The sequence below is a fragment of the Suncus etruscus genome, chromosome 6, assembly GCF_024139225.1.
Source record: "Suncus etruscus isolate mSunEtr1 chromosome 6, mSunEtr1.pri.cur, whole genome shotgun sequence".
Classification (NCBI taxonomy): Eukaryota; Metazoa; Chordata; class Mammalia; order Eulipotyphla; family Soricidae; genus Suncus; species Suncus etruscus.
Window position 1 is genome coordinate 110,784,042 of NC_064853.1, and position 26,292 is coordinate 110,810,333.

A 26,292-nucleotide genomic window follows, 5' to 3' on the forward strand; every position below is an offset into this window, starting at 1 on the left:
TCATAATAGCCCCTGAAGACAATGCAAGAAATAAATATGGAGCACTGCCAGATATTACCCCAAAACTCAAAAATTAAATTAAAAGTTAAAATGTCCACATGGGAAAAGATTAGTCTTCCTTTACTTCTCTTCAACCACCCTTCATATAAACATGGGAATTTGTTTCTTTCTTTCTATTGGTTCTTGATATAACCTTGCTGTGAACTTCCACTTCTGACGCAATGACTCTGAGGTTCTTCTAAAGAAACTTAAGAGGGACGCCAAAATTGTTAAATAAGAATATCTTTCTTTAGTTGAAAGTGGGTGGAGTGAGATAACTATTTCACTTTCAGAAGATGAAGGAATAGAAGACCAAAGAAATAGAGATTTAGTCTTCACTCTAGTGATTACTGACTAGATTAAGCAACATTGAGTTTGTCATTTAATTTGTGAACAGTTTTCTATGTTGTGAGGGTCATTATTATTTTGCTTTCAGAGTCTTGCGTTCATTATAGCTCTTTTTGAACATTAACCAGATAGAAATGTCCACTTTTGTCTTTCAGATCATTACTTGCAGGTACTGGTTTGCCAACATGAATGTGTGAGGGAACTTGCCACCCGCCCTGGCCGCCTCTCACCAATTGAGAACTTTCTTCCCCTGCATTATGACTACCTACAATTTTCCTACTATCGAGGTAAAGTGTATATCAGCCGGGCAGCCCTTTGGAGAAGAGTACTGTTCACTATTACAGACGTTTTTCTATGATTTTAACCTCTGCTTTCTTCAGTTTACCATCACAGCAATGGGGCAGGAGGACATACACCTTATTTCTTATTTCACACTAACGAAGGATTTTATAAGAAGAGCAAAAAATGGGGCTGGAGCGGTAGTGCAGTGATAGGGCGTTTGCCTTGGATTCGGCTGACCTAGGATGGACCACGATTCAATCCCCTGACATCCCATATGGTCCCCCAAGCCAGGAGCGATTTCTGAGCTCATAGCCAGAAGTAAACCCTGAGTGTCAACGGGTGTGCCCCCCACAAAATACAAACAAACAAAAAAGAGGAACAAAAGATGAAGACCAGTAATATAACTGAGGTGGGAAGGACAATGCCTTAACAGTGTGAAGTCCTTGATTAAATCCCCAACATTTTACCATGTCACCATATTTGTGTGTATGTGTGTGTCTGTGAGTGTATATACATACATATACACATGTATATATAGATACATATAGATGAAACAAGTGGGAAAAATGTAGTATTGTCCTGAAAGCTACACTGTGATTTTATCAATTTAATAACTTTGAAATTTTAGCTTATTTTTATTAGAAAAGGTGATATATTCACAGATTTAGATCAAATATTTTCCCAAAGCTCATTATTAGATAATGATAAACTATCATAGCCTACCTTTGAAGTAACCCAAAGCTATTGAGATGCATATCTTGATCTTTATAGAGATGACAAGTTGAGGTTCATCCAGAAAAGAGGCTGCAAGAAAGCATAAAGTTCTAATAAGAATATGAAAATACCATCAAGAGTACAGGCTTTCCCTGAGACAAAGCCCAGATTAACTTTTATGTATACAGAGAACTCAGGCCAAGACAGTTTGGATAAATTATATCTTCCCTCCTCCCAAAAACCATTCTCTGCTTTTTCTGCTCTGTAGAAGTCCTTGTTTTCTCTTAAATTTGTCTCTCTTTGTATCTCTCTGTCTCTGATTCTTCCTCTTCCTCCTCTCCTCTCCTTTCCCCACATCACTCAAAATTAATTTCAGTAAAAATTTACTTTTTTATGTCATTTTATTGAATAATAAAATAATTAGTAATATGTATAGAAATAAATAACAAATAAAAATTAGGGTTTGGAGTGATGGCGCAGCAGTAGGGCATTTGCCTTGCACGCGGCTGACCCAGGATGAACCATGGTTCAATCCCCCGGTATCTCATATGTTCCCCCAAACCAGGAGCTATTTCATAGCCAGGAGTAACTCCTGAGCATCGTCACCAGATGTGGTCCATAATCCAATAAATAAATAAATAAAAATTAAAATTAATGTTTAATTACTAATTAAAATTAATTGTTATACTAAAAAATCTATATCACTAAAGATCTCTTTTTTATCCTCATAATGCAATTTAATGCTTTATAATCCAGGTTATGTATACTTCAAAAATTATCTATACTGTATAGTACGCCCATATGCACTAATTTCTCATATTATAAACACAAGATGACATATTGATAGTGTTAAGACATACCCACAGAGAAATGGACACCAGAGATAGATAGTTAAAGAATAGAAAGTTAAAGAATAGAAAGTTTTTAGAGAGTTTAGCACTGAGGATCCCTGGATCAAAGAGGTGGCTGAGGGCCCTCAGCAGTCTTACACACATCTTTTTTACACAAAGGCAGGGGGGGCACAAAGCCACATTCCTCCCCCATTAGTGTATGGTGGGGCTACAGAAAAGGGAACAAGATTAGAGTACCTGAAAAATCCTGGCAAGGTTTTTGACACTTACCCAATTTATGAGATTGCCTTTATTGCTCTTAGGGTGTTTTTCCTTATCTCCTATTTGAAACCCATCTGGGAAGTGTCTCACAATCTCTTAAATTCTTCCCTTTAAGCTGTTTCTGAAGATACCCCAAATAAGTAACATATGGCAGTTAGGATATCCTAACAGACTGTGACTAACATACATTATGTTCATCCTGACTTCGGGCAGCTCTAATTTTGGCTGCTAGCCAGGAGTTCTGACTTTATTCTAAATTTGTGGGGATTTGTATTGTCTCACAATAGCATTGTTCTCTGCATAGTTTTCATCACTTGGCAGTATATAACAGATTTATAAATAAATTGCACCTGTGGAATTACCATTTGCTTGACTTAAAATGAACTAATTTGGGGCTGAACTGATAGCTTAGCAGTAGGGTGTTTTCTTGACACACTGTAGACCCTGGACGGACCCAGGTTCAATCCCTAGCAAATATATGGTTCCTTGAGCCTTCCAAGAGCAATTTAATTCCTGAGTGCCGCCAGGTGTGGCCCCAAAATAAAATAAAATAAAATGACTAGATTTAGCAGTTTTATAGACTTAAATTTAATTGTGTGGTAGAGATAGATCTACTCATTGATAATTCTTTAAATAACGTATTATTAACTGTAATTTAGTTTCCATATTTCCTTGTGATGAAATCTGTGTTGTTTGCTAATTTTAGCTATATAATTAACATTCAAATGACTAACATTTGATGTATGTCATCTTACATCTCCAAATAAATTTCAAGGATATATTGCTAGGCTATGATTATTATAAATGTATAAATTTATAAATATATAAACTATAAATAAATCACTATAAAGGACTATTCATTTATGTATGTTACTATACTTTCCTTTTTTATTATTCACTAACAGACTACAAGATAAAATTTTGAGATAATCCCCAGTATTTTAGATCAAATTTGATGTCCATACAATTCTAAAATTTTTCATTTATTTGACTGAAAAGAAAATAAGGGACGGAGTATCCTTATTTATGTTTAAAAATAATGATATAATCAAATTGCTGAAAATAGTCTTAGAGATCATTTTGTTCAACTTCATACAAAGTAGAGAATTAACTGTAAAAATTCTCTATGTTGGCTAAAAATACATGTTATCAAAAATATTTTCAGGTAAAACTTTTTGAAAAATATAAACAAAATATCAAGCACCAAAGCAAACAAGTTAGTACTTATATGAGTATAATTGTGCCTTTTCCTTTAACTGGTTTATTTCTGTTTCTCTCCTCAGCCTCATTATCTTCCCTCTTACTGATATTTAATGCTCATATTTAATAGAGAAATAGAGGTTAGAAATTCAATATTTAGGTGATGGGAAAATAAGATATTTGCCTGGCTGAGTGGCTAAACCAAGTGTGATTCCTGGCACCTCAGATAGTTCCCAGAGCATGCCAGGAGTGGTCCCTGACCACAGAGCCAGTATAAATCTGAGGACTGCTGGGTAGGGCCCCAAAGCCATCAAACCATCAAAATTCTGCAGATAAACCTATACTGATTCTGATGCAATGACCGCTTTGTTTTTCAGTTGGTGAATATGTGAAAGCCTTGGAATGTGCCAAGGCTTATCTTCTGCTTCATCCAGATGATGAGGATGTCCTAGATAATGTGGATTACTATGAAAGTTTGTTGGATGACAGCATAGACCCAGCAATGATTGAGGCTAGAGAGGTAAAATCAAATTCCTGAGAACTCTTTATTCTGTTAGATGCTCTTAAGTGAGCTGGTAGGAAAAAATAAAACAAAAGAAAAGAAAAAACAAACAAACAAAACAATACTGCTTTTTTCAAAAAAAAAAATAAAACCCAGTATTTTAGGGTTTCTAGAATGCAATCTTTTGAGTTTGTTAATACTTAAAGCATATTTTTTCTTATGTAATAGCTCATGAAAGTCTGTCGAAAAAGATATATATTTTGCAACTCTGAATATTTCTTAGTTCATTTGTCACTAATGAAAATATTTTTCTTTGAATACACACCATATCTCTTAACTGTTATTTAAATATGAATTATTTTTAATATTTTTCTTTGAGGATTTGGCAATGTTTGTGAAGCGCCATAAGTTGGAGTCGGATCTAATAAAATCAGCTACAACGAATCTAGGATTTTCATACTCTGAACCGGTAAGAAAAAAAAAAAAAACAGGAGAGAGGACACTTTTCTCTTTTTAAGAGCTGTGCTAAGGATTTCTTTTTATTTTTCTTATTATGGACTTTGGGAGGTTGACCTGGTGATTGGATTAGTGCTGAGATGAATAACTTTTAAATCATATAGCTTAAATAAAAATATTTTTTTAAAAACACTGAATTTTTTTACCTCGTACTTACTATTTTTCCAGCCAGTAGACCTCTTATTTATTTTATCCTTCAACTCTTTTAGCCTCTGCCTTATATTAATAAAAACTAACTTGTGGACATTTTTACTAACTATACATAATAAACATTAATACTCGTTGGGATGATCTGAGATGGAAGATGCTTTCCTTGCATCCTTCCTTCCTCATCTCGGTCCCATTACCACCAAACTATGATTCTGGGAGCACTCATGTCTGGAACACTGGTGTAGGTCCCTAGAATTAGAGTGCCCTGAAAATTCTGTATCATAGTTGGGTCCTACAGCACTACATCTTCTGTCTGTACCTTGAACTTCTGGCCTGGTTACCCAGAAATTTTGGAAGGGCTCCCTGAAACCGTTCGGGAACCCTTTGCCCCTAAGAAATAGCTTTAATTTAAACCAAAGTCAAAGTAAATTATATTTAAACAGAATGGAAGTATTATGTACAAGATACATTTAAATTAAACTTTTACTTCCTAAACATTTTATATTCTCTCAAATATGAACATTAAATAAAATTTAAACTGAACAAAATCAGTCACAGTAGTGCTACATATCAAGTTGAATTCTCTCTAGTTCCTTTATTCTGTTTAATCATTATTTATTAGAAATTGCAAGGCATAATTTCAGTTTTATGTTTATGTCTGCATGAGAAATTTTATATTTTGTATCTTTTAAAATTTTTTAGCTATAGCTATACATTTGATGACAATAAAATATTGTCTATTTCTGTCATACTTTATACAATCATTCTTGTCAATTAAAATATATTTATTGACAACTGAGAGGAAACTTTCCTGGCATCACAAAAAAGCCTTTGGGATGGGATAATGAGTATATATGGAGCCAGGGGTTGATCCCATGATGGTATGCTTCAAGGATGGAGAAACCCTGAATCTCTTAGGCCACGGGAATTTCCTTTCTTCCCCAATGCTTACTGTGCCTATGCAAAAAAAAAAAAAAAAAAGTGGGGGGAACGCCAAACCCTACCACTCCAGCACCCATACTTTTTGTTTTGTTTTGATTTGTTAGTTTTTTACTTTATTTTCCTTCTCTTTTTTTCTTCCACTTTTCTCATTCTTTTTCACTCTGTGGTTATTATTTAGAGATTTATTTTTATTTTTATTTGCTGGGTTCATTTTTTTCTTTTTTCTTCCATTTTTCTTTTCTTTTTTTTTTCTCTCTCTCTTCTTTCTTTTTTTGGTAGTTATCACCAAATATTTTTCTCCCCTTTTTCTTATCCTTTTTTTCTCCAATGATGGTGGAATAGATGCTCAATCTACAACAAACTGTAAAGTGGAGACCAGTTGCACTAGCATACTGGGGGGGTAGAGGAGGGAGATATGGGATGCATACTGGGAACAGGGGTGGAGGGAGGACAGCACTGGTGGTGGGAATGCCCCTCATTCATTGTCACTATGTACCATAAATGATGCAGTGAAAGATTTGTAATGCACTTTGGTCACAATAAAAATTAAAATATATATATTGAGGGGCCAGAGCAATAGCAGAGCAGTAGGGTATTTGCCTTACAAGAGTTCGACCCGAGACAGAGTTTGGTTCTATTCCTGGCATCCCATATGGTCCACCAAGCCTGCCTGGAGTGATTTCTGAGTGCAGAACCTGGAATAATCCCTGAGCAGAGCCAGATGTGGTTCAAATAACAAAATAAATAAAAAATAAAAATAATAAAAATAAACAAAATATACCCATTGAATAAATTTTCAGATGTTACTATGACATCAGAAGGTATAAGGTTTTGTGATTTTGTTATTCATTTTCTCAGACTTTTACTATGAAACAGTTTGAAACATTAATTGCAAACACCTTTGCAATGAGAAATCACATGTAAAAATCATTGTATTACTTTATTTTATGCAGATAAAGTACACATTTATTTTCCTTGCATATTTCTTAATTATATATGTATTATTGATTGTATATCAAAATTTTCTCATACTGTTATTATATCTATCTCACTTGAATTATCTGGTCACCTCTTTTGTTAACATAATGTTTTATATTATTACTTGTAAATTGTTTATAAAAAGCTACATTTAGAGTATAATCTATTTATAACATATTTTTAAATATTTTTTTATTTTTTTATATTTTTAAATATTTTTAATTAGTCATGACATGTGTGCTAAATATAGAGATTGTGTAGATAACTTAGTGTGCTGAATGACTGGATGTTTTGTATATGGAGACCCTGATTTCATTCCTGGCATTACATGGTTCAAAAATCACAGTTTGGACTGTTTGCTAAACACAAAATAGAAAGTGGCCTCTAAATATTATTGGATGTCCCTCAAACTTACATCCCCAAGTTGTTAGAATTTTTTAATGTATTATTCTTAATTTACCTTTTCTAATACATTAATAATTAATCTCATTATTATTTTTTGATTTATATTGCCTCAAGAAACCTCAAAAAAGTTCACTTACTGTATCAGTCTCAACTTAAAATTGTCAAGAAAAATTTTTTTTATTCTTGTGTTTATTTTTTAAACATAAAGGATATAGATGAAGATCTTCCAAATATCCTCTTGCCTCCAAATTCTAAGTCACTGTCTTAGATAAAAGGATGTGTACCAAGACTAGTTATATGCATTCCTCTTTCCCACTTACATTCTTCTTCCTATTTATATGTCAGTACTAAAGAACTTGTCCTGCATTTGTAATGCCTTGGGTTCAGTTCCTGGCACCATGAAAACAAAAATATAAATACATTGAATTATTACAATAAAAAACCTTCTGATTATTTAAAATATTAAATATATGTTTTATTATTAACTATTTAAATTAATTTAACTAGTGGTTTTTATTAACTGACAAAGCAATTTTTTTTAAATTTACAACAGAATTACTGGGTCCGATATGGAGGACGACAGGATGAGAACCGGTGAGTTATTTCTTTATTTGAGACACTGTTTTTTCTTAAAATTGATGATGATTGTGATGTGCCATGTATTTCACCTGGGTTTTTATGGAAGCAAGCTCTACCATTGAACTGGTCCTACTGTTTATTTTTAGAGATGATTTATTATTTATATTTACATATTTTATATATTATTATTGAATTCTTTGGGATATATATTGTGGTGATTAAGAGCTACTCCTGATTTGCATCCAGAATCACTCCTGGTGGTCCTTGAAAAACCATATGGTATGCTGGTGTCTAACCCAGGTTGACTGCATGGAAAGCAAGTGTCCTATGTGCTATGTTATCTCTATAGACCATATTTTTTCCCTTCTAAGTTTTTTTTCTTAATTATTTATTTAAAGAAAATGTATCGCATTGTTGACATAACTGATCATAATACATTTGTTTTGGGATGACAAAAAGCAAAGTGATTAAAAATAGAAAGAGAACAGTGAATTTAAAATGGAAGGGGCCGGAGAGACAGCATGGAAGTAAGGCATTTGCCTTGCATGCAGAAGGTTGGTGGTTCAAATCCCGGCATCCCATATACTCCTTCGAGCCTACCAGGTGCAATTTCTGAGCATAGAGTCAGGGGTAACTCCTAAGTGCTGCCAGGCATGACCCCCCCCCAAAAAAAAAGAAGGAATAAGGGGAGAGAATTAATTAGCAGTTATATTTGTGAAACTTATTGTGTCACCTATAAAGTCTTTAATGCAATAGCCGAAGGTTTCATATGCTCTCATTTATTTTCTCCAGAGATGAGAAATACATTAAAAAATGTGTGTGTGTGTGTGTCAATTGTCATTTGCGTAGGCACAGCAAAATATGAAGGAAATTGGAAATAAACACCTTTGGCCTAAAAACAGGGAGATTACACACCATATTTTTAGGTGAATAAATACTTGAATTCATATTTTAAGGAATTATTTCTCTGAAATAAAATAAGCTATTATGTATATAATTTAGAATATAATTCAGTTCAGTATAGAAATAGAAGCACTACACCTGTTTTATATTTGACCATTCTTTTTGTATGACCCTGACTAAGTTATCTTCATCTCTGGGTTTTATGTTTTACGCAAATTGAATTAAAGGATTTTTGAAGGTAAAATACTCTGTAATTTTAAATCTGAATCTATCAAAATAAATAAAATTCACACATTTCAATTGACAGAACTAAAATATATATTTATATGTCATGAACAGTTCAGGAATTTAGAGATTATCATTATATGTTCTAGATTAAACTTTATAACATATTTAGTTTCAAAATTTGGAAATTAAGACACTAATATGGCAGAATACTCGCCAGAGTCTCACCAAAAAGGGGCTGAAAGAACCAGATATTTTTATTTTAAATCTTATGATTGTTTTCACCAGGTTTTCTTAATTCAAGTCTTTTGTGGCCAAAAATTATTGCAAGGAATATGTTCAATATATAGAGAGAAGATACCTTGCTATCATTTGTGTATTTGCAAGTTTTGGCAGAAATTATATATTGTTTTCCAGAATGTCATGAATGACTGAGTACTATTTTAATATAATGACTGTTTGGTGCTGTTTTGATCAATACCTTATACAATAACCTGAGCATTAAAAAGATGGATATCTTCATTTTTCTGCTCTATGCCAATTCTAATCGCAAAGCTTCTATGTAATGGATATCATTATTGTGATCAAAATTGCTAAGAACATTTTGAGAATTGAATAAGAGTACTCTTTAGGGAAAGTGAAAAGAAATTTATGAAGATAAGTGACTTCATTTTGATCTTGATATGAAGGTATGTTTGTAACAAAAACAGAAAACATGGAAAATCAGATTGATTATTATCTGCATAATTAAAGTATATTTTGCCTTTGAACTTATGTGTCTGATAGAAATTGCTATCATGACTCTTTTGAATGGGCAGGGTCATTTCAGGAGTGAACACAGAGGGGTCAGAAGTTCATGGACTGTCAATGGGGAAAAAAACATCACCCAAGATAGATAGAGACCTAAAAGAAGGTAAGTATTTGTGCACTCTACTCTTTGATTAAGGGGGGAAAATGGCGGGATCCTGAGTAGTTCTTATCTAGATCAAAGTAGAATCTGAGTTGCTCTAAATACATAGACCTCAGTAGAGCTTTGAAGTATAGGTAGTATTTAAGTTCAATTCACAAAGGAATTGAAGGAACTTTTCTAGTAGATAGAACAGATAAAACAACAGAGATAGAAGAACAGAATCTTAAGTGGGAATTTACATAAGATCAGAGTTAGTGAGTTACTAAGGAGAGAGCTCAAGTTGTAAAGCACAAACCTAACATGATCACAGTTCTGAGTGATCTCCCTGAAACACCACAACCCTCTGAACATGCCCTATTGAACCCTGGCTATTGCTACATGAGGCCCAGGCAGCCAATCCTGACGGTTTTATTGTGAGTGATTGTAACAATGTTAGAGGAAAGTAGTCACTCTGGACCAGGACTATATGCTGAAAGAAGATAAAATGGCATGCATAATAAATAATACTATGGTAAACTACATGCTTAGAGAAAAAATAAAGAAAACAATACCTGTCAGAGAAGAAGAGTGGGAGGAGAAGGAAACAGGGAACATTAGTGAAGGCAATGGACCTTGGTGAAGGAATTGTTGAAACACTTTATGCCTGGAAACTCAGTCATAAATAACTTTGTCACTCTGTAATCCATAGTGATTCATTAAAACCATTTCTAAAAAATATAAGTGGAGAAATGGGGATCATGCCAACAATAGTCATTAGAGTTAATAATAAACTAATAACAATAGCAATGCTAAGAGTAGAAGTGATACTTGACAATGATTATTTCTTCTACATAATTTACATATTTTCAAATCAATTTGCACACATCCTAATACTAGCTGCTTCTCAGGTGAGATAAGTATCTGTATGTCAAAGGCAAGAAAACAGAAATGTTATGATTTATGCAATTTCACACCTGCTAATAGAGTAAATAGACAAGTAAACCCAGAGTCTTGATTACTGGATTCAACAAAATTTTAAGTAAAAAGTGAAAATCTTGTTTTCTTTATTTTTGTTTCATTTAAGGCAAAGAACATTGCAGTATCTAACTACCCAAATCTATCTTCTATCTACATAATAGATTAGTTATTTAATCTACTGATAAATAATTGTAAGGTAAGAAATTAAAAGAAAAACTTCATTGGGAACTACACTATTTTTTTTCTCTCAAAAGAAAGCTCAGCAAATTCCTTCAATTTGAAATTTTCTGGTTCTCAGCAACTATCACATTTCCCAGCCCCTTCCTTCCTTAGTTCCATTCACTTTAAGGCAGTAAACAGGATGATAAACTCATCGAATATGACCTAGACCTCAGTTGCAGCCACAGAGCCCAAGCTGTTTCACAAGTGCCAGAGAGTTGTATGGTCATCCAGAGTTCATATTCCTTCCGAAGTTAAGAAATCACCCATGAACTGCATGCCAATAAGCCAGCAATTTGCAGAAAATTGGGAATCTGCAGATCAGCTGCCAGTTTTCAAGGCTTCTCCTTTTCTTTGCTACCAGGGTATCTGATGCTCCAGCAACTGACAAACAGGACTGTTGCAAGCATAGAACAAAAGACTATACAGAATAGATAGTATTCACAATTATCTGGGCTACCAAATTCTACCATTTTTACAGAATTATTTTAGTGTAATTGTATAATTAATTTTAATATTTTCTTTGGAATCCACTATTTCAAAAAGTACTTTGTACAGTCACTAGAGATCCAAATACAGTCTAAATTAAGACCAGTGGAAGGGTGAGGCAAAGTTCCCAACCAGAAATCACTATTAGTCTGGCTGAAGGCAGATGTCAGAATAGACTATAGTTTCTTTTATTTATTTTTTCCATTTTCCAAAAAAGAATTCCTATCTCTTCTGGTTACCTAACAGTACTGAGTAGCATTTCATTCTGGATAAATACCAAGCATTAAAGATGAAAATGACACCAGACAGCATCCCAGAAAAACCCAATACCTTGGAATGTGCATGTCAATTTACTGCAAACATGTCACTTATGCATCCATTTTTGTTATTGTTTTTGAACCATATTTGGTGATGTTCAGAGCTTACTACTGGCTCTGTAGTCAGGAATTATGCCTGGTGAGGCTGAAGGAACCATGGAGAAGCTGGGGTCAGCTAATTTGTAAGGCAAGTACACTTGGTCCCTCCATTCATCTTTCTACCACTACTTTTAGAAAGGCTCTATCTATCATAAGCTGTGGAGTCAATGAAGGCATTGTAGAAATAATTGCTGAACAGAAATCAATAGACCAAGTTGTATAAGTCTGATGTACTCTGAAATGAGAAAGAATTGGAGATTTTTTTTTTCTCTCCACAAACTTCTTGCTGCAAGAATTATCTGTACAAGAGAAGATGAACAAAAGGGGATAGATGAGAAAACACTGTAAACTGGGGAGGGCTGTCATCCTGCGGGGCTGTTAAACCACATACCGCTGCTATATGATGGCAAGGTATTTTGGTAAAAAGATTTCCTTTTGCCGCAAGCTCATATGCTGTAAGCTTAACACAGTGGTTTCCTAGATGATGCCTCTTTATTGAAACTGGAGAGCTAGAGCCAGGCAAGCACATACTTTATGAATGAGAGAAGGATTAAGTTGCTTGACTCAATCTCCTTGGTCTGTGGTTAAGTTGGCTATAGCTGACAAATCTTGTCCCAGAAACCACAGCTCTTTGGATTACAATTTTATTTTAATTTTAGTGTTTTTTTTTTTCCTTTGCTGTGCTACTAGTTATGTGTGTATGTTGGTATGCTTGCTTTTCTGAATGACAGTTTCTTTTTTTCCTTCATATTTCCCTATTGGTTAGTGGGTGAGTAGTATTTTTTTTCTTAAGTGTGTATGTGAGAAACCTCTCCACAAACCACTTTATTTAGTGGGAGTTGTGTTAGCTACACATAAGACAAATTCTTGTAAAGCTTTTTTATGAATCTCTTAGGATTTGTATATTTAAGACTGAATTATTTCCTTGACGTTTTAATTTGTTCTTTGTTTAGTAGTGTGTTTTGTTTTGGTTTTGAGTAGGAGTTAAAAAATCTCAGAGCTTATATTTGGTTCTGTATTCACTCCTGTCAGTGTTGCAGAAAATATATGCTATGGTTGGAGAACTTAGGTCTTTCACATGTAAGGCAAGCACTTACCCACAATACAGTCTCTCTGGCTTCCTTATGTTATTTAAAGATTGTTTAGAGAATTGTCAGTATCACAATAATTTCTCATTGTAATATATTCTATTAAACTACATTTTATTAAGCAATGTCATGAATTCTAGACAATATGCCAGGTGGACTTTACTAAACAAATGATATGATTGTGATGATAATGATAATAATAAGAGCAAGTACTTATTAAAAACTAAAGAAAATGTATTTTTTTTATAATTTTTTTTATTTAAACACCTTGATTACATACATGATTGTGTTTGGGTTTCAGTCATAAAAGGAACACCACCCATCACCAGTGCAACATTCCCATCACCCAAGTCCCAAATCTCCCTCCTCCCCACCCAACCCCCGCCTGTACCCTAAACAGGCTCTACATTTCCCTCATACATTCTCAATATTAGGACAGTTCAAAATGTAGTTATTTCTCTAACTAAACTCATCAATCTTTGTGGTGAGCTTCCTGAGGTGAGCTGGAACTTCCAGCTCTTTTCTCTTTTGTGTCTGAAAATTATTATTACCAGGGTGTCTTTCATTTTTCTTAAAACCCATAGATGAGTGAGACCATTCTGCGTTTTTCTCTCTCTCTCTGACTTATTTCACTCAGCATAATAGATTCCATGTACATCCATGTATAGGAAAATTTCATGACTTCATCTCTCCTGACAGCTGCATAATATTCCATTGTGTATATGTACCACAGTTTCTTTAGCCATTCGTCTGTTGAAGGGCATCTGGGTTGTTTCCAGAGTCTTGCTATGGTAAATAGTGCTGCAATGAATATAGGTGTAAGGAAGGGGTTTTTGTATTGTATTTTTGTGTTCCTAGGGTATATTCCTAGGAGTGGTATAGCTGGATCGTATGGGAGCTCGATTTCCAGTTTTTGGAGGAATCTCCATATCGCTTTCCATAAAGGTTGAACTAGACAGCATTCCCACCAGCAGTGGATAAGAGTTCCTTTCTCTCCACATCCCCGCCAACACTGTTTATTCTCATTCTTTGTGATGTGTGCCATTCTCTGGGGTGTGAGGTGGTATCTCATCGTTGTTTTGATTTGCATCTCCCTGATGATTAGTGATGTGGAACATTTTTTCATGTGTCTTTTGGCCATGTGTATTTCTTCTTTCTCAAAGTGTCTGTTCATTTCTTCTCCCCATTTTTTGATGGGGTTAGATGTTTTTTTCTTGTAAAGTTCTGTCAGTGCCTTGTATATTTTGGAGATTAGCCCTTTATCTGATGGGTATTGGGTGAATAGTTTCTCCCACTCAGTGGGTGGCTCTTGTATCCTGGGCACTATTTCCTTTGAGGTGCAGAAGCTTTTCAGCTTAATATATTCCCATCTGTTAATCTCTGCTTTCACTTGCTTGGAGAGTGCAGTTTCCTCCTTGAAGATGCCTGTAATGTCCTGGAGTGTTTTGTCTATGTGCTGTTCTATATATCTTATGGTTTTGGGGCTGATATCGAGGTCTTTAATCCATTTGGATTTTACCTTTGTACATGATGTTAGCTGGGGGTCTAAGTTTAATTTTTTGCAAGTGGCTATCCAATTGTGCCAACACCACTTGTTGAAGAGGCTTTCCCTGCTCCATTTAGGATTTCCTGCTCCTTTATCAAAAATTAGATGGTTGTATGTCTGGGGAACATTTTCTGAGTATTCAAGCCTATTCCACTGATCTGAGGACCTATCCTTATTCCAATACCATGCTGTTTTGATAACTGTTGCTTTGTAGTACAGTTTAAAGTTGGGAAAAGTAATTCCTCCCGTATTCTTTTTCCCAATGATTGCTTTAGCTATTCGAGGGTGTTTATTGTTCCAAATGAATTTCAAAAGTGTCTGATCCACTTCTTTGAAGAATGTCATGGGTATCTTTAGAGGGATGGCATTAAATCTGTATAATGCCTTGGGGAGTATTGACATTTTGATGATGTTAATCCTGCCAATCCATGAGCAGGGTATGCATTTCCATTTCCGTGTGTCCTCTCTTATTTCTTGGAGCAGAGTTTTATAGTTTTCTTTGTATAGGTCCTTCACATATTTAGTCAAGTTGATTCCAAGATATTTGAGTTTGTGTGGCACTATTGTGAATGGGGTTGTTTTCTTAATGTCCATTTCATCCTTATTACTATTGGTATATAGAAAGGCCATTGATTTTTGTGTGTTAATTTTGTAGCCTGACACCTTGCTATATGAGTCTATTGTTTCTAGAAGCTTTTTGATAGAGTCTTTAGGGTTTTCTAAGTAGAGTATCATGTCATCTGCAAAGAGTGAGAGCTTGACTTCTTCCTTTCCTATCTGGATTCCCTTGATATCCTTTTCTTGCCTAATCGCTATAGCAAGTACTTCCAGTGCTATGTTGAATAGGAGTGGTGAGAGAGGACAGCCTTGTCTTGTGCCAGAATTTAGAGGGAAGGCTTTCAGTTTTTCTCCATTGAGGATAATATTTGCCACTGGCTTGTGGTAGATGGCCTTCACTATATTGAGAAAGGTTCCCTCCATTCCCATCTTGCTGAGAGTTTTGATCAAGAATGGGTGTTGGACCTTATCAAATGCTTTCTCTGCATCTAGTGATATGATCATGTGGTTTTTATTTTTCTTGTTATTGATGTTGTGTATTATGTTGATAGATTTACAGATGTTAAACCCGCCTTGCATTCCTGGGATGAAACCTACTTGATCGCAGTGGATGATCTTCTTAACGAGGCATTGAATCCTATTTGCCAGGATTTTGTTGAGGATCTTTGCATCTGCATTCATCAGTGATATTGGTCTGTAATTTTCTTTTTTGGTAGCGTCTCTGTCTGGTTTAGGTATCAAGGTGATGTTGGCTTCATAAAAGCTATTTGGAAGTGTTTCTGTTTGTTCAATTTCATGAAAGAGTCTTGCCAAGATTGGCAGTAGTTCCTCTTGGAAAGTTTGATAGAATTCATTAGTGAATCCATCTGGACCTGGGCTTTTGTTTTTCAGCAGACATTTGATTACTGTTTTAATTTCATCAATGGTGATGGGGGTGTTTAGATATGCTACATCCTCTTCCTTCAACCGTGGAAGATTATAAGAGTCCAAGAATTTATCCATTTCTTCCAGGTTCTCATTTTTAGTGGCGTAGAGTTTTTCAAAGTAGTTTCTGATTACCCTTTGAATCTCTGTCATATCAGTAGTGATCTCTCCTTTTTCATTCCTGATACGAGTTATCAAGTTTCTCTCTCTCTCTTTCTTTGTTAGGTTTGCCAGTGGTCTATCAATCTTGTTTATTTTTTCAAAGAACCAACTTCTGCTTTCGTTGATCTTTCGGATTGTTTTTTGAGTTTCCACTTCGTTGATTTCTGCTCTCAGCTTTGTTATTTCCTTCTGTCTTCCTATTCTTGGGTCCTTTTGTTGAGCATTTTCTAGTTCTATTAGCTGTGTCATTAAGCTACTCAGGTAAGCTCCTTCTTCCTTCCTGATGTGTGCTTGCAAAGCTATAAATTTTCCTCTCAGTACTGCTTTTGCTGTGTCCCATAAGTTCTGAGAGTTTGTGTCTTTATTGTCATTTGTTTCCAGGAACCTTTTTATTTCCTCCTTGATTTCATCTCGGACCCACTGGTTATTGAGCATGAGGCTGTTTAACTTCCAGGTGTTAAAGTGTTTCTTCTGAGTCCCTTTGGAGTTCACAAATAATTTCAGAGCCTTGTGGTCAGCGAAGGTAGTCTGCAAAATTTCTATCCTCTTGATCTTATGGAGGTATGTTTTATGTGCCAGCATGTAGTCTATCCTGGAGAATGTCCCATGTACATTGGAGAAGAATGTGTATCCAGGTTTCTGGGGATGGAGTGTCCTATATATATCCACTAGGCCTCTTTCTTCCATTTCTCTCCTCAGGTCTAGTATATTCTTGTTGGGTTTCAGTCTGGTTGACCTGTCCAGTGTTGACAAAGCCGTGTTAAGGTCCCCCACAATTATTGTGTTGTTGTTGATATTATTTTTCAGATTTGTCAACAGTTGTATTAAATATTTTGCTGGCCCCTCATTCGGTGCATATATGTTTAGGAGAGTGAATTCTTCCTGCTCTACGTACCCCTTGATTAATATAAAATGTCCGTCTTTGTCCCTTACAACCTTCCTGAGTATAAAGTTTGCATTATCTGATATTAGTATGGCCACTCCAGCTTTTTTATGGGTGTTGTTTGCTTGGATAACTTTTCTCCAGCCTTTTATTTTGAGTCTATGTTCTGACTATTCAGGTGCGTTTCTTGTAGGCAGCAGAAGGTTGGATTGAGTTTTTTGATCCATTTAGCCACTCTGTGTCTCTTAACTGGTGCATTTAGTCCATTGACGCTGAGAGAAAGAATTGTCCTGGGATTTAACGCCATCTTTATTTCAAAATTTGGTGTGTCTTTTGGGTAGTCTTGTCTTAGATTAGGTCTTTCAGTTTTTCTCTTAAGACTGGTTTTGTGTCTGTGAAGTTTCTGAGCTGTTTTTTGTCTGTGAAACCATGTATTCTTCCATCAAACCGGAAAGTGAGTTTTGCTGGGTATAGTATTCTGGGTGAAGCATTCATTTCATTCAGTCTTGTCACAATATCCCACCACTGCTTTCTGGCATTGAGCGTTTCTGGTGACAGGTCTGCTGTAAATCTCAGGGAAGCTTGCTTGAACATGATTTCCCCTTTTGATCTTGCTGTTTTCAGAATTCTGTCTCTATCTGTGGGATTTGTCATTGTGACTAGGATGTGTCTTGGGGTGGTTTTTCTGGGGTCTCTTTTGGTTGGTACTCTTCGGGCATGCAGGATTTGATCACATATATTCTTTAGCTCTGGAAGTTTCTCTTTAATGATGTTCTTGACCATTGATTCTTCCTGGAAATTTTCTTCCTGGGTCTCTGGGACTCCAATGATTCTTAAGTTGTTTCTGTTGATCTTATCATAGACTTCTATTTTCGTCTGTTCCCATTCTTTGACTAATTTTTCCATTGTCTGCTCATTTGCTTTAAGTTTTTTGTCCAATCTCTCCTGCTGTATGGAATTGTTATGTATCTCATCTTCCACAGCACCAAGTCTATTCTCAGCTTCTGATACCCTGTCCCAGAGCTTATCCATTTTGTCATTCACTTCATTTACTGACTTTTTCAGTCCTGTTAGTTGGCATGTTATTTCAGTTTGGAGTTTTGTCATTTCTGCCTTCATATTTTCTTGGTTCTTATTAGTGTTCTGTTCAACTCGATCCATGGTTTCTTGGAGTCTGTTGAGCACCTTCCATATTGCTAGTCTAAAGTCCTTATCTGAGAGGTTGATTAGTTGTTCAGTCATTATCTGGTCCTCAGAATTGTCATCTTCATTCTCTATGTCTGATGCTGGCCTGCGTTGTTTCCCCATTGTCACACTTGTATTGTGGGTTTTTCTACGTGTTGTGGTGGTATTCATTGTCTATATGATGTAGGCAGCACACTCCTCTGGCTCCTCCCTTTCTGGATGGGCTGACTTGCCACTAAGGGAGGGGAGTCCACCATGGATGAAGCCTCACACTGGGTCAAATCTTAGGCCTGAGCATGCAACAGAGAAGACAGTCCAGAGAGAAATGTTTGCTTCTGTGATATAGCGCCGTTCTTAGTGTGATTTTTCCTTCTTGTTGCAATGGAGTTCTTTCCTTAGAAAGAGTGCACGGCCGCGTAGCGAAGCGGAGCGATCGTGCTCTGCTGGAGCCTCTTTTTGCCCCACTCGCAAGAGTTTCACGCAAGAGGACAGTAGACAGACATAGACAGGTCACACTCACAGTCTTTCACAGTTGAGCCCCACTGGGCCGGTGTACTTTCGCGGATTTTCCCCGCCTGATGTCACACACAGGGAGCCAGCTCTTGCAAAGCTTAGCCGGTTTTCATGCTCTGAAGTCCCTCCCTGAAAATGGCGTCTGGGCGAGCGAGGTTTCTGGAGGCTCTTTTTGCCCCACTCGCAAGAGTTTCACGCAAGAGGACAGTAGACAGACATAGACAGGTCACACTCACAGTCTTTCACAGTTGAGCCCCACTGGGCCGGTGTACTTTCGCGGATTTTCCCCGCCTGATGTCACACACAGGGAGCCAGCTCTTGCAAAGCTTAGCCGGTTTTCATGCTCTGAAGTCCCTCCCTGAAAATGGCGTCTGGGCGAGCGAGGTTTCTGGAGGCTCTTTTTGCCCCACTCGCAAGAGTTTCACGCAAGAGGACAGTAGACAGACATAGACAGGTCACACTCACAGTCTTTCACAGTTGAGCCCCACTGGGCCGGTGTACTTTCGCGGATTTTCCCCGCCTGATGTCACACACAGGGAGCCAGCTCTTGCAAAGCTTAGCCGGTTTTCATGCTCTGAAGTCCCTCCCTGAAAATGGCGTCTGGGCGAGCGAGGTTTCTGGAGGCTCTTTTTGCCCCACTCGCAAGAGTTTCACGCAAGAGGACAGTAGACAGACATAGACAGGTCACACTCACAGTCTTTCACAGTTGAGCCCCACTGGGCCGGTGTACTTTCGCGGATTTTCCCCGCCTGATGTCACACACAGGGAGCCAGCTCTTGCAAAGCTTAGCCGGTTTTCATGCTCTGAAGTCCCTCCCTGAAAATGGCGTCTGGGCGAGCGAGGTTTCTGGAGGCTCTTTTTGCCCCACTCGCAAGAGTTTCTCGCAAGAGGACAGTAGACAGACATAGACAGGTCACACTCACAGTCTTTCACAGTTGAGCCCCACTGGGCCGGTGTACTTTCGCGGATTTTCCCCGCCTGATGTCACACACAGGGAGCCAGCTCTTGCAAAGCTTAGCCGGTTTTCATGCTCTGAAGTCCCTCCCTGAAAATGGCGTCTGGGCGAGCGAGGTTTCTGGAGGCTCTTTTTGCCCCACTCGCAAGAGTTTCACGCAAGAGGACAGTAGACAGACATAGACAGGTCACACTCACAGTCTTTCACAGTTGAGCCCCACTGGGCCGGTGTACTTTCGCGGATTTTCCCCGCCTGATGTCACACACAGGGAGCCAGCTCTTGCAAAGCTTAGCCTGTTTTCATGCTCTGAAGTCCCTCCCTGAAAATGGCGTCTGGGCGAGCGAGGTTTCTGGAGGCTCTTTTTGCCCCACTCGCAAGAGTTTCACGCAAGAGGACAGTAGACAGACATAGACAGGTCACACTCACAGTCTTTCACAGTTGAGCCCCACTGGGCCAGTGTACTTTCGCGGATTTTCCCTGCCTGGTGTCACACACAGGGAGCCAGCTCTTGCAAAGCTTAGCCGGTTTTCATGCTCTGAAGTCCCTCCCTGAAAAAAAAATCAAGAAAATGTATTTTGATGTTTATGTTTTACTAAATTTTATCTTTTAGAAAATGAACCAATTATTTAAAGGAATACACTATCAGTATAAAAATGAAATATTATAATAAAGAACAAATCAATCCAGTTTATTTAATCTCCCATGTCTTCATGTGTATCTGAATTTTTTATTAGAATTTGTTTTGGGCCACACTTTGAAATTTTCAGAAATGACTTTTGGCTGTTTGCTTAGAAGACACTCCTGGAGGTGTTAAAAAGAACTTTGATGGAACTATTTCGATCAACATTTTTTGCAAAATAAAGTTAAATATAAATCATTACATTTAAATTTAAATGTCTATGTGTGTATATATAGAGAGAGATATTCATTCAAAAGAAATTAGGAGCTTGTTATATTTAGAACTCTAAGAAAGAGTATATGTATATATTTTATTTACCTTAAAATTTAAAAGGGGTAGGGGTAATTAGACAATATTCTAAGACGGCCATCCTACACTAACAAAAAGAAAAGTAGGGAAATCATATGTATCATGTATTAGAACTGCATGAAGGTTGATGAATTTTGCAGCAGTTTCTACAGAGAAAATGTTGCCATATAATGAGTCATTCTATGCCAGGACAATAAGAAATGCTAGTCAAAATAACTTGGCAAGATCAGTTAGTAAAAAATTTGTATGGAAACAAAATGTTTCCACAAAAATCACTTTAACTTGCATTTAATATTGCTTTTTATTTTGTAGGTTTTATTGCCTTTCATTCTGTTTTTATAAATAGTTTTAGTGTGGTGATCATTAAAACTATAAAATAAATATTATGCTCATATTTTATTATAAATAAAAATAAAATTATGTTAAAATGTTTTAGCATTGGACCACCTTGAGAATCTTTTAACAGTTATCTGTATTACCCATTAGTTGAGAAAACTGTTTTATTGTTTTAATATTTTATTAATCATGGCCTGCAATAATAATTTTTATTCTAAGTGAACTAATAAACAAGTATGTTGACATTTATGTGGAGCTAATATTAATACCTTTAGAAGTAATACTGGAGATTCAGATCCAATGGTGTTTTCCACCTTCAACAAATGGAGGTATTTTAGAACAGTATTGACACAGGCAAAAAGTGAAGAGAGTAAGCCCTTCCAGTTCAACTGCCTCAAGATGAGCCTTAGTTATTTTGAGTGTGTGTGTGTGTGTGTGTGTGTGTGTGTGTGTGTGTGTGTGTCTCCAAAATACTGTTCTTTTTTGTTTAAATTTCTGGGGCCGGAGAAATAGCATGGAGGTAAACCATTTGCCTTGCATGCAGAAGGTCAGTGGTTAGAATCCCGGCATCCCATATGGTCCCCGAGCCTGCCAAGAGCAATTTCTGAGTGTAAAGCCAGGAGTAACCCCTGAGCGCTGCCAGGTGTGACCCAAAAACCAAAAAAAAAAAAAAAGCAAAAACAAAATAGATAGATGAATAAATTTCTGGCTTGAAGTAGTGGTATTCTATCATGTCTCAATATTTACAGCAAAAGGGACTTTATTCTCAAATTTCCTATTCTATGAGGAAAGGACTATTTCAGGTCAGGATTTTCTTATTTCATAATCCCAAACATGACCTAAAGCATCAATTTCTGAAGAGTTCATCTGAGATAATTTATAACGTTATATTTTCTGTCCTTGGAGAGAATAGGAGATGTATACACATATATATGTATGTGTATATTTGTATATATATATATATATCTAGAGAGATAATACAAAATTTAATTTAATGTACTTGCCTAGCATCCAGCTGGCCCAAGGGACACCCCACGGTATCACTCCTGAGCACAGACCCAGCAATAACCCATGAATACAGCAGAGTATATTCCCCTGCTTCCACTGAAAACACAGTTTACCAGGGTGAGCTAAGTAGTAAAGTTTAGTAAGGCCAGTAAGGCCCTGGTTTGGGCACCTTTCACCACAAAAAGAAACACAGAAACACAGACACAGACACAGACACAGACACACACACAGACACACAGACACACAGACACACACACACACACACACACACACACACGCTCTAGATAGATAGTTTAAAGGACTGGATTGATGGGCCTAGAAAAATAATACAGTGGGTAAGGCGCTTGTTTTGCATGCAGCTGACCCAGCAATAACCCTTGATCATCGATGGGTTTGACCCAAAAAGGAAGGAAGAAAGGAAGGAAGGAAGGAAGGAAGGAAGGAAGGAAGGAAGGAAGGAAGGAAGGAAGGAAGGAAGGAAGGAAGGAAGGAAGGAAGGAAGGAAGGAAGGAAGGAAGGAAGGAAGGAAGGAGGGAGGGAAGGAGGGAAGGAGGGAAGGAGGGAAGGAGGGAGGGGAAGGAGGAAGGAAGGGTGGGAGGGAGGGAGGGAGAGAGGAAGGATAAAGGGAGGGTGGGAGGGAGGGAGGGAGGGAAGGAGAGAGGAAGGATAAAGGGAGGGAGGGAGGGAGGAAGGGAAGGAGGGAGGGAGGAAGGGAGGGAAGAAGAACTAAAATGATGCTTTACTTGCAGAAGACTTGGATTTAACCACTGATACCACATGTCTCCTAATCCCAACACACCCAGGTGTAGCCCCTGAGCATCACTGTGTATGCCACCAAAATAAAACAAAGACACACAAAACACAGCTTACCAACACTCACACAAGAATAAATTAAAATTTGATTAGTCACCCATCAATTAACAAAATATAATCAGTCACAAAGAAAACACCAGTGCAAATTGACTTCTCTTTTAAAATAATAACAACAAACTTTTCCAACATTAGAAGGAAAAATTACATATGCATACTCTCAGAAGAAAAAAAGCTACATAGGTTCTAGGATGGAGGCTGAGAAGAGACAAGTAACTTGGGTGTAACAGTTGTGCTAGTACATTTACTAACTGATTCAACAGGTGAAGGTATTTCTCTAGTCACTACGAAAACTGAGATTATGACTGCGGGTGAAAATATATGTAATCAAGTAATTTCTTTAGAAAAATTAGAAAAAAGATCAGTTGAAGAAGCTATTCCAATCTAAGGGAATTCTGGAATTTCCCGAAAGAAAAGCTTATGAGGTGCCGTCTGCTAGGAAGTGCTTGTGGAAGCAACATAACTAGAATTAAATGAAAGCATAGTGTCTCGCTCCTCAAGCACTCTATAATTATGATATACTACTATAATGATATCAATTAACTTGGAACTCAGACATATCTATTTTTTTTTTGAATTCCTATGATGTATACCAATCTTCCAAGCTTATAACTTTTCTTTGCATTTTAATTAACAGGAGATTAACTCTGAAATTGCATGTCGAAAAATATTTGGTTTGTCCTTTTTTTTTTTTTTTTGGTTTTTGGGCCACACCCGGCGTTACTCAGGGGTTACTCCTGGCTGTCTGCTCAGAAATAGCTCCTGGCAGGCACAGGGGACCATAAGGGACACCGGGATTCGAACCAACCACCTTTGGTCCTGGATCGGCTGCTTGCAAGGCAAACGCCACTGTGCTATCTCTCCGGGCCCCCCCTTTTTTTTAAAATTATTTTTTGCGTCAGACCTGGTGATACTCAGGGGTAATTCTTGGCTCCACACTCAGAAATCACTCCTGAAGGTGATAAAGAGACCATATGGGATGCCAGGGATTGAACCAATGTTGCTTGTATACAAGGCGAGCACCCTACCCACCCAGTTGGAAGAGAATCAGATCTTTTGTACTGCCCCTGGGAGACAGAGATCACAAAGAAGATAATGTGCTTTGTACTTTCAGGGGGCCCTCTGCTCTATGAGAACATCACGTTTGTCTTTAACTCTGAGCAACTGAATGGAACTCAGCGGGTTCTCCTGGACAATGTCCTGTCTGAAGAACAGTGCAGGGAGCTCCATAGCGTGGCCAGTGTAAGCTTAGACTTCTTCCTGACCTCACTTGAGTTACCTCCAGGGAAGAAAACCTGAAAATTTTCTTCCTTTCTTTCTTTTTCGTTTTCATTGAATCGCACTGAAATAAAGTTTAAAAAGTTGTTGCTGTTTGTGTCTCAGTCATACAATTGTTTCTCTCTCTCTCTTTCTCTCTCTCTTTTTCTCTCTCTCTTTTTCATTCCTCTTTTTCTGTCTCCATCTCTTCCTCTCCCTTTTTCTTTCTTTAACAAAAACATGACGTTGTGGAGGCATTTTTACAGCATTTGAGTTGGAATGATTTTTGGTTGATTGTGGACATACCTCCTGTATTTGAAATATCTGATATATAATTGACAGGATTAGATATTATTAGAATTAGATAGCTAATATCTAATTGCCTTTTATTGTCCTGATTTTATATACACTACCTACCATATAAAGTCATTGGGAAATCTATTTATTTTAATCAATAATATATTGTCATAATTATTCATACCTATACCTTTCTAGAAAAATGTCATAGTATTTTATAAAGGGAACATAGAATGAAATTAAATAGAATGAAATTATATAAAAATGTACCTTTAGTTTGAAAGAATTAAGTAAATTGGAGTTTTGAAATAAAATGGAGATAGTTCTGAGAACTGACTTTATTTCTCAGACTTCTATCAGTTAAGGCATACAGCCCTGAAAATGTGTAGTTGTCATTAACACAAACTTCTTCTTGTATTTTATTTTCAGGGAATCATGCATGTGGGTGATGGATATAGAGGGAAAACTTCACCCCATACACCCAATGAAAAATTTGAAGGAGCAACTGTCCTGAAAGCACTCAAAGTAAAGTCTTAATTGGGGGTGGGGTGGTATACTTCATTCCATGACCTTCTGAATGTCAGAGAAGATAAAATATAGAACAATAACAGCAGTTGAGGATGCCGGTGTCAAATAGCACCCCCTGGGTTTTGATCATTTCTCTGTTCTTCCAGCCATCAATTTATCAAACTTTACATATCCTAAATTTTTATGTGATAAATAGCATATAATACCATTGTCTTCAAGAAACTTGTGGTCTACTGGTTAAAACATGCACAAAGAAGTAATTATGTACCACAAAATATCGTATCCCTGTTAGTGTCATGAAAGAGGAGATGGAGTGATGATTTTTAATGTGTATGTATTTGTTTGTTTAGGAGACATTTATTGCCATTTATTCACTTTCCTAATTGACATCCACAAAATGTGTGATTGTAGTCATTGCAGAGAAGCATATTCCATACTAGCTCAATAAAACCTCACAGCTGATTTTCTCCTGCCCTCCAATTAACCTAATTGTTTTGAATTTTTGTCTTTTCTTTTCAGTTTGGTTATGAAGGAAGAGTTCCATTGAAGAGTGCACGTCTGTTTTATGATATCAGCGAGAAGGCTCGAAAGATTGTAGAATCCTATTTCATGCTAAACTCAACTCTGTATTTTTCCTATACTCACATGGTGTGCCGGACAGCCCTGTTTGGTGAGATTCCAGTCCAAAGCTAGACTACTCTCAATGACCAGAGAAAGAAAATGAATCAAAAAGAAGCCTATTTGCATTGTATATGAGAGATTGGAGATTGGAGAATTCTTAAAAAACAAAACAAAACAAAAATTTACCAACTCTTTTTTTTTTTCTTGATTTCTCTTTTCTAATTTTTGGTTCACTAATATTCCAGAAATCAGACTATTTTTTCTTTCAAATTTATTTCTCCTCTTGCTTATGTTACACAGAAAACATAGGTAATATTTTTGGTCTCATTTTGTTTTTTTCTCAAGGTACTCTTTGAAGACATCCTCTCTTGGTCATTAGAAGTACAGAAATAAAATTACTTATTATGCCCACAAATATTGAGGTATATATGTATAGAAGATGAAAGTCCTGATGAAACAAATGCATTTAAGAGGCAAATTTCATTTTCCCTACTGCCTCATTTCATCTTTAGACCTTTTGGTGGTCTTTTTACCCCAGTAAAGCTATTAGTCACCTTTGACCTCTGTTCAGCAGGGACACTCACAAAGGAGACCAGCAGATCCCTTGACTTGTCCAAGTTGCAAACGAGACTCTATAGTTCAAAACAAAGGGATCACCTAGTCATTTGTTCTGTTGCTCTAGCTCCC

The 26,292-nt window shown here is 36.8% G+C and overlaps 1 protein-coding gene across 1 annotated transcript in view; it reads left to right on the forward strand.

Moving 5' to 3' along the window:
* The window catches only part of P3H2 (prolyl 3-hydroxylase 2), a 175,765-nt gene that overhangs the window by 128,421 nt on the left and 21,052 nt on the right, over positions 1-26,292 (forward strand). Inside the window, exons 4-11 of the mRNA XM_049776030.1 lie at positions 543-674; positions 4,073-4,215; positions 4,577-4,666; positions 7,742-7,782; positions 9,714-9,808; positions 24,017-24,144; positions 24,886-24,981; positions 25,504-25,654. Of these exons, the coding sequence (XP_049631987.1) occupies positions 543-674; positions 4,073-4,215; positions 4,577-4,666; positions 7,742-7,782; positions 9,714-9,808; positions 24,017-24,144; positions 24,886-24,981; positions 25,504-25,654 (876 nt within the window). The remainder of the gene's footprint in view (positions 1-542; positions 675-4,072; positions 4,216-4,576; positions 4,667-7,741; positions 7,783-9,713; positions 9,809-24,016; positions 24,145-24,885; positions 24,982-25,503; positions 25,655-26,292) is intronic.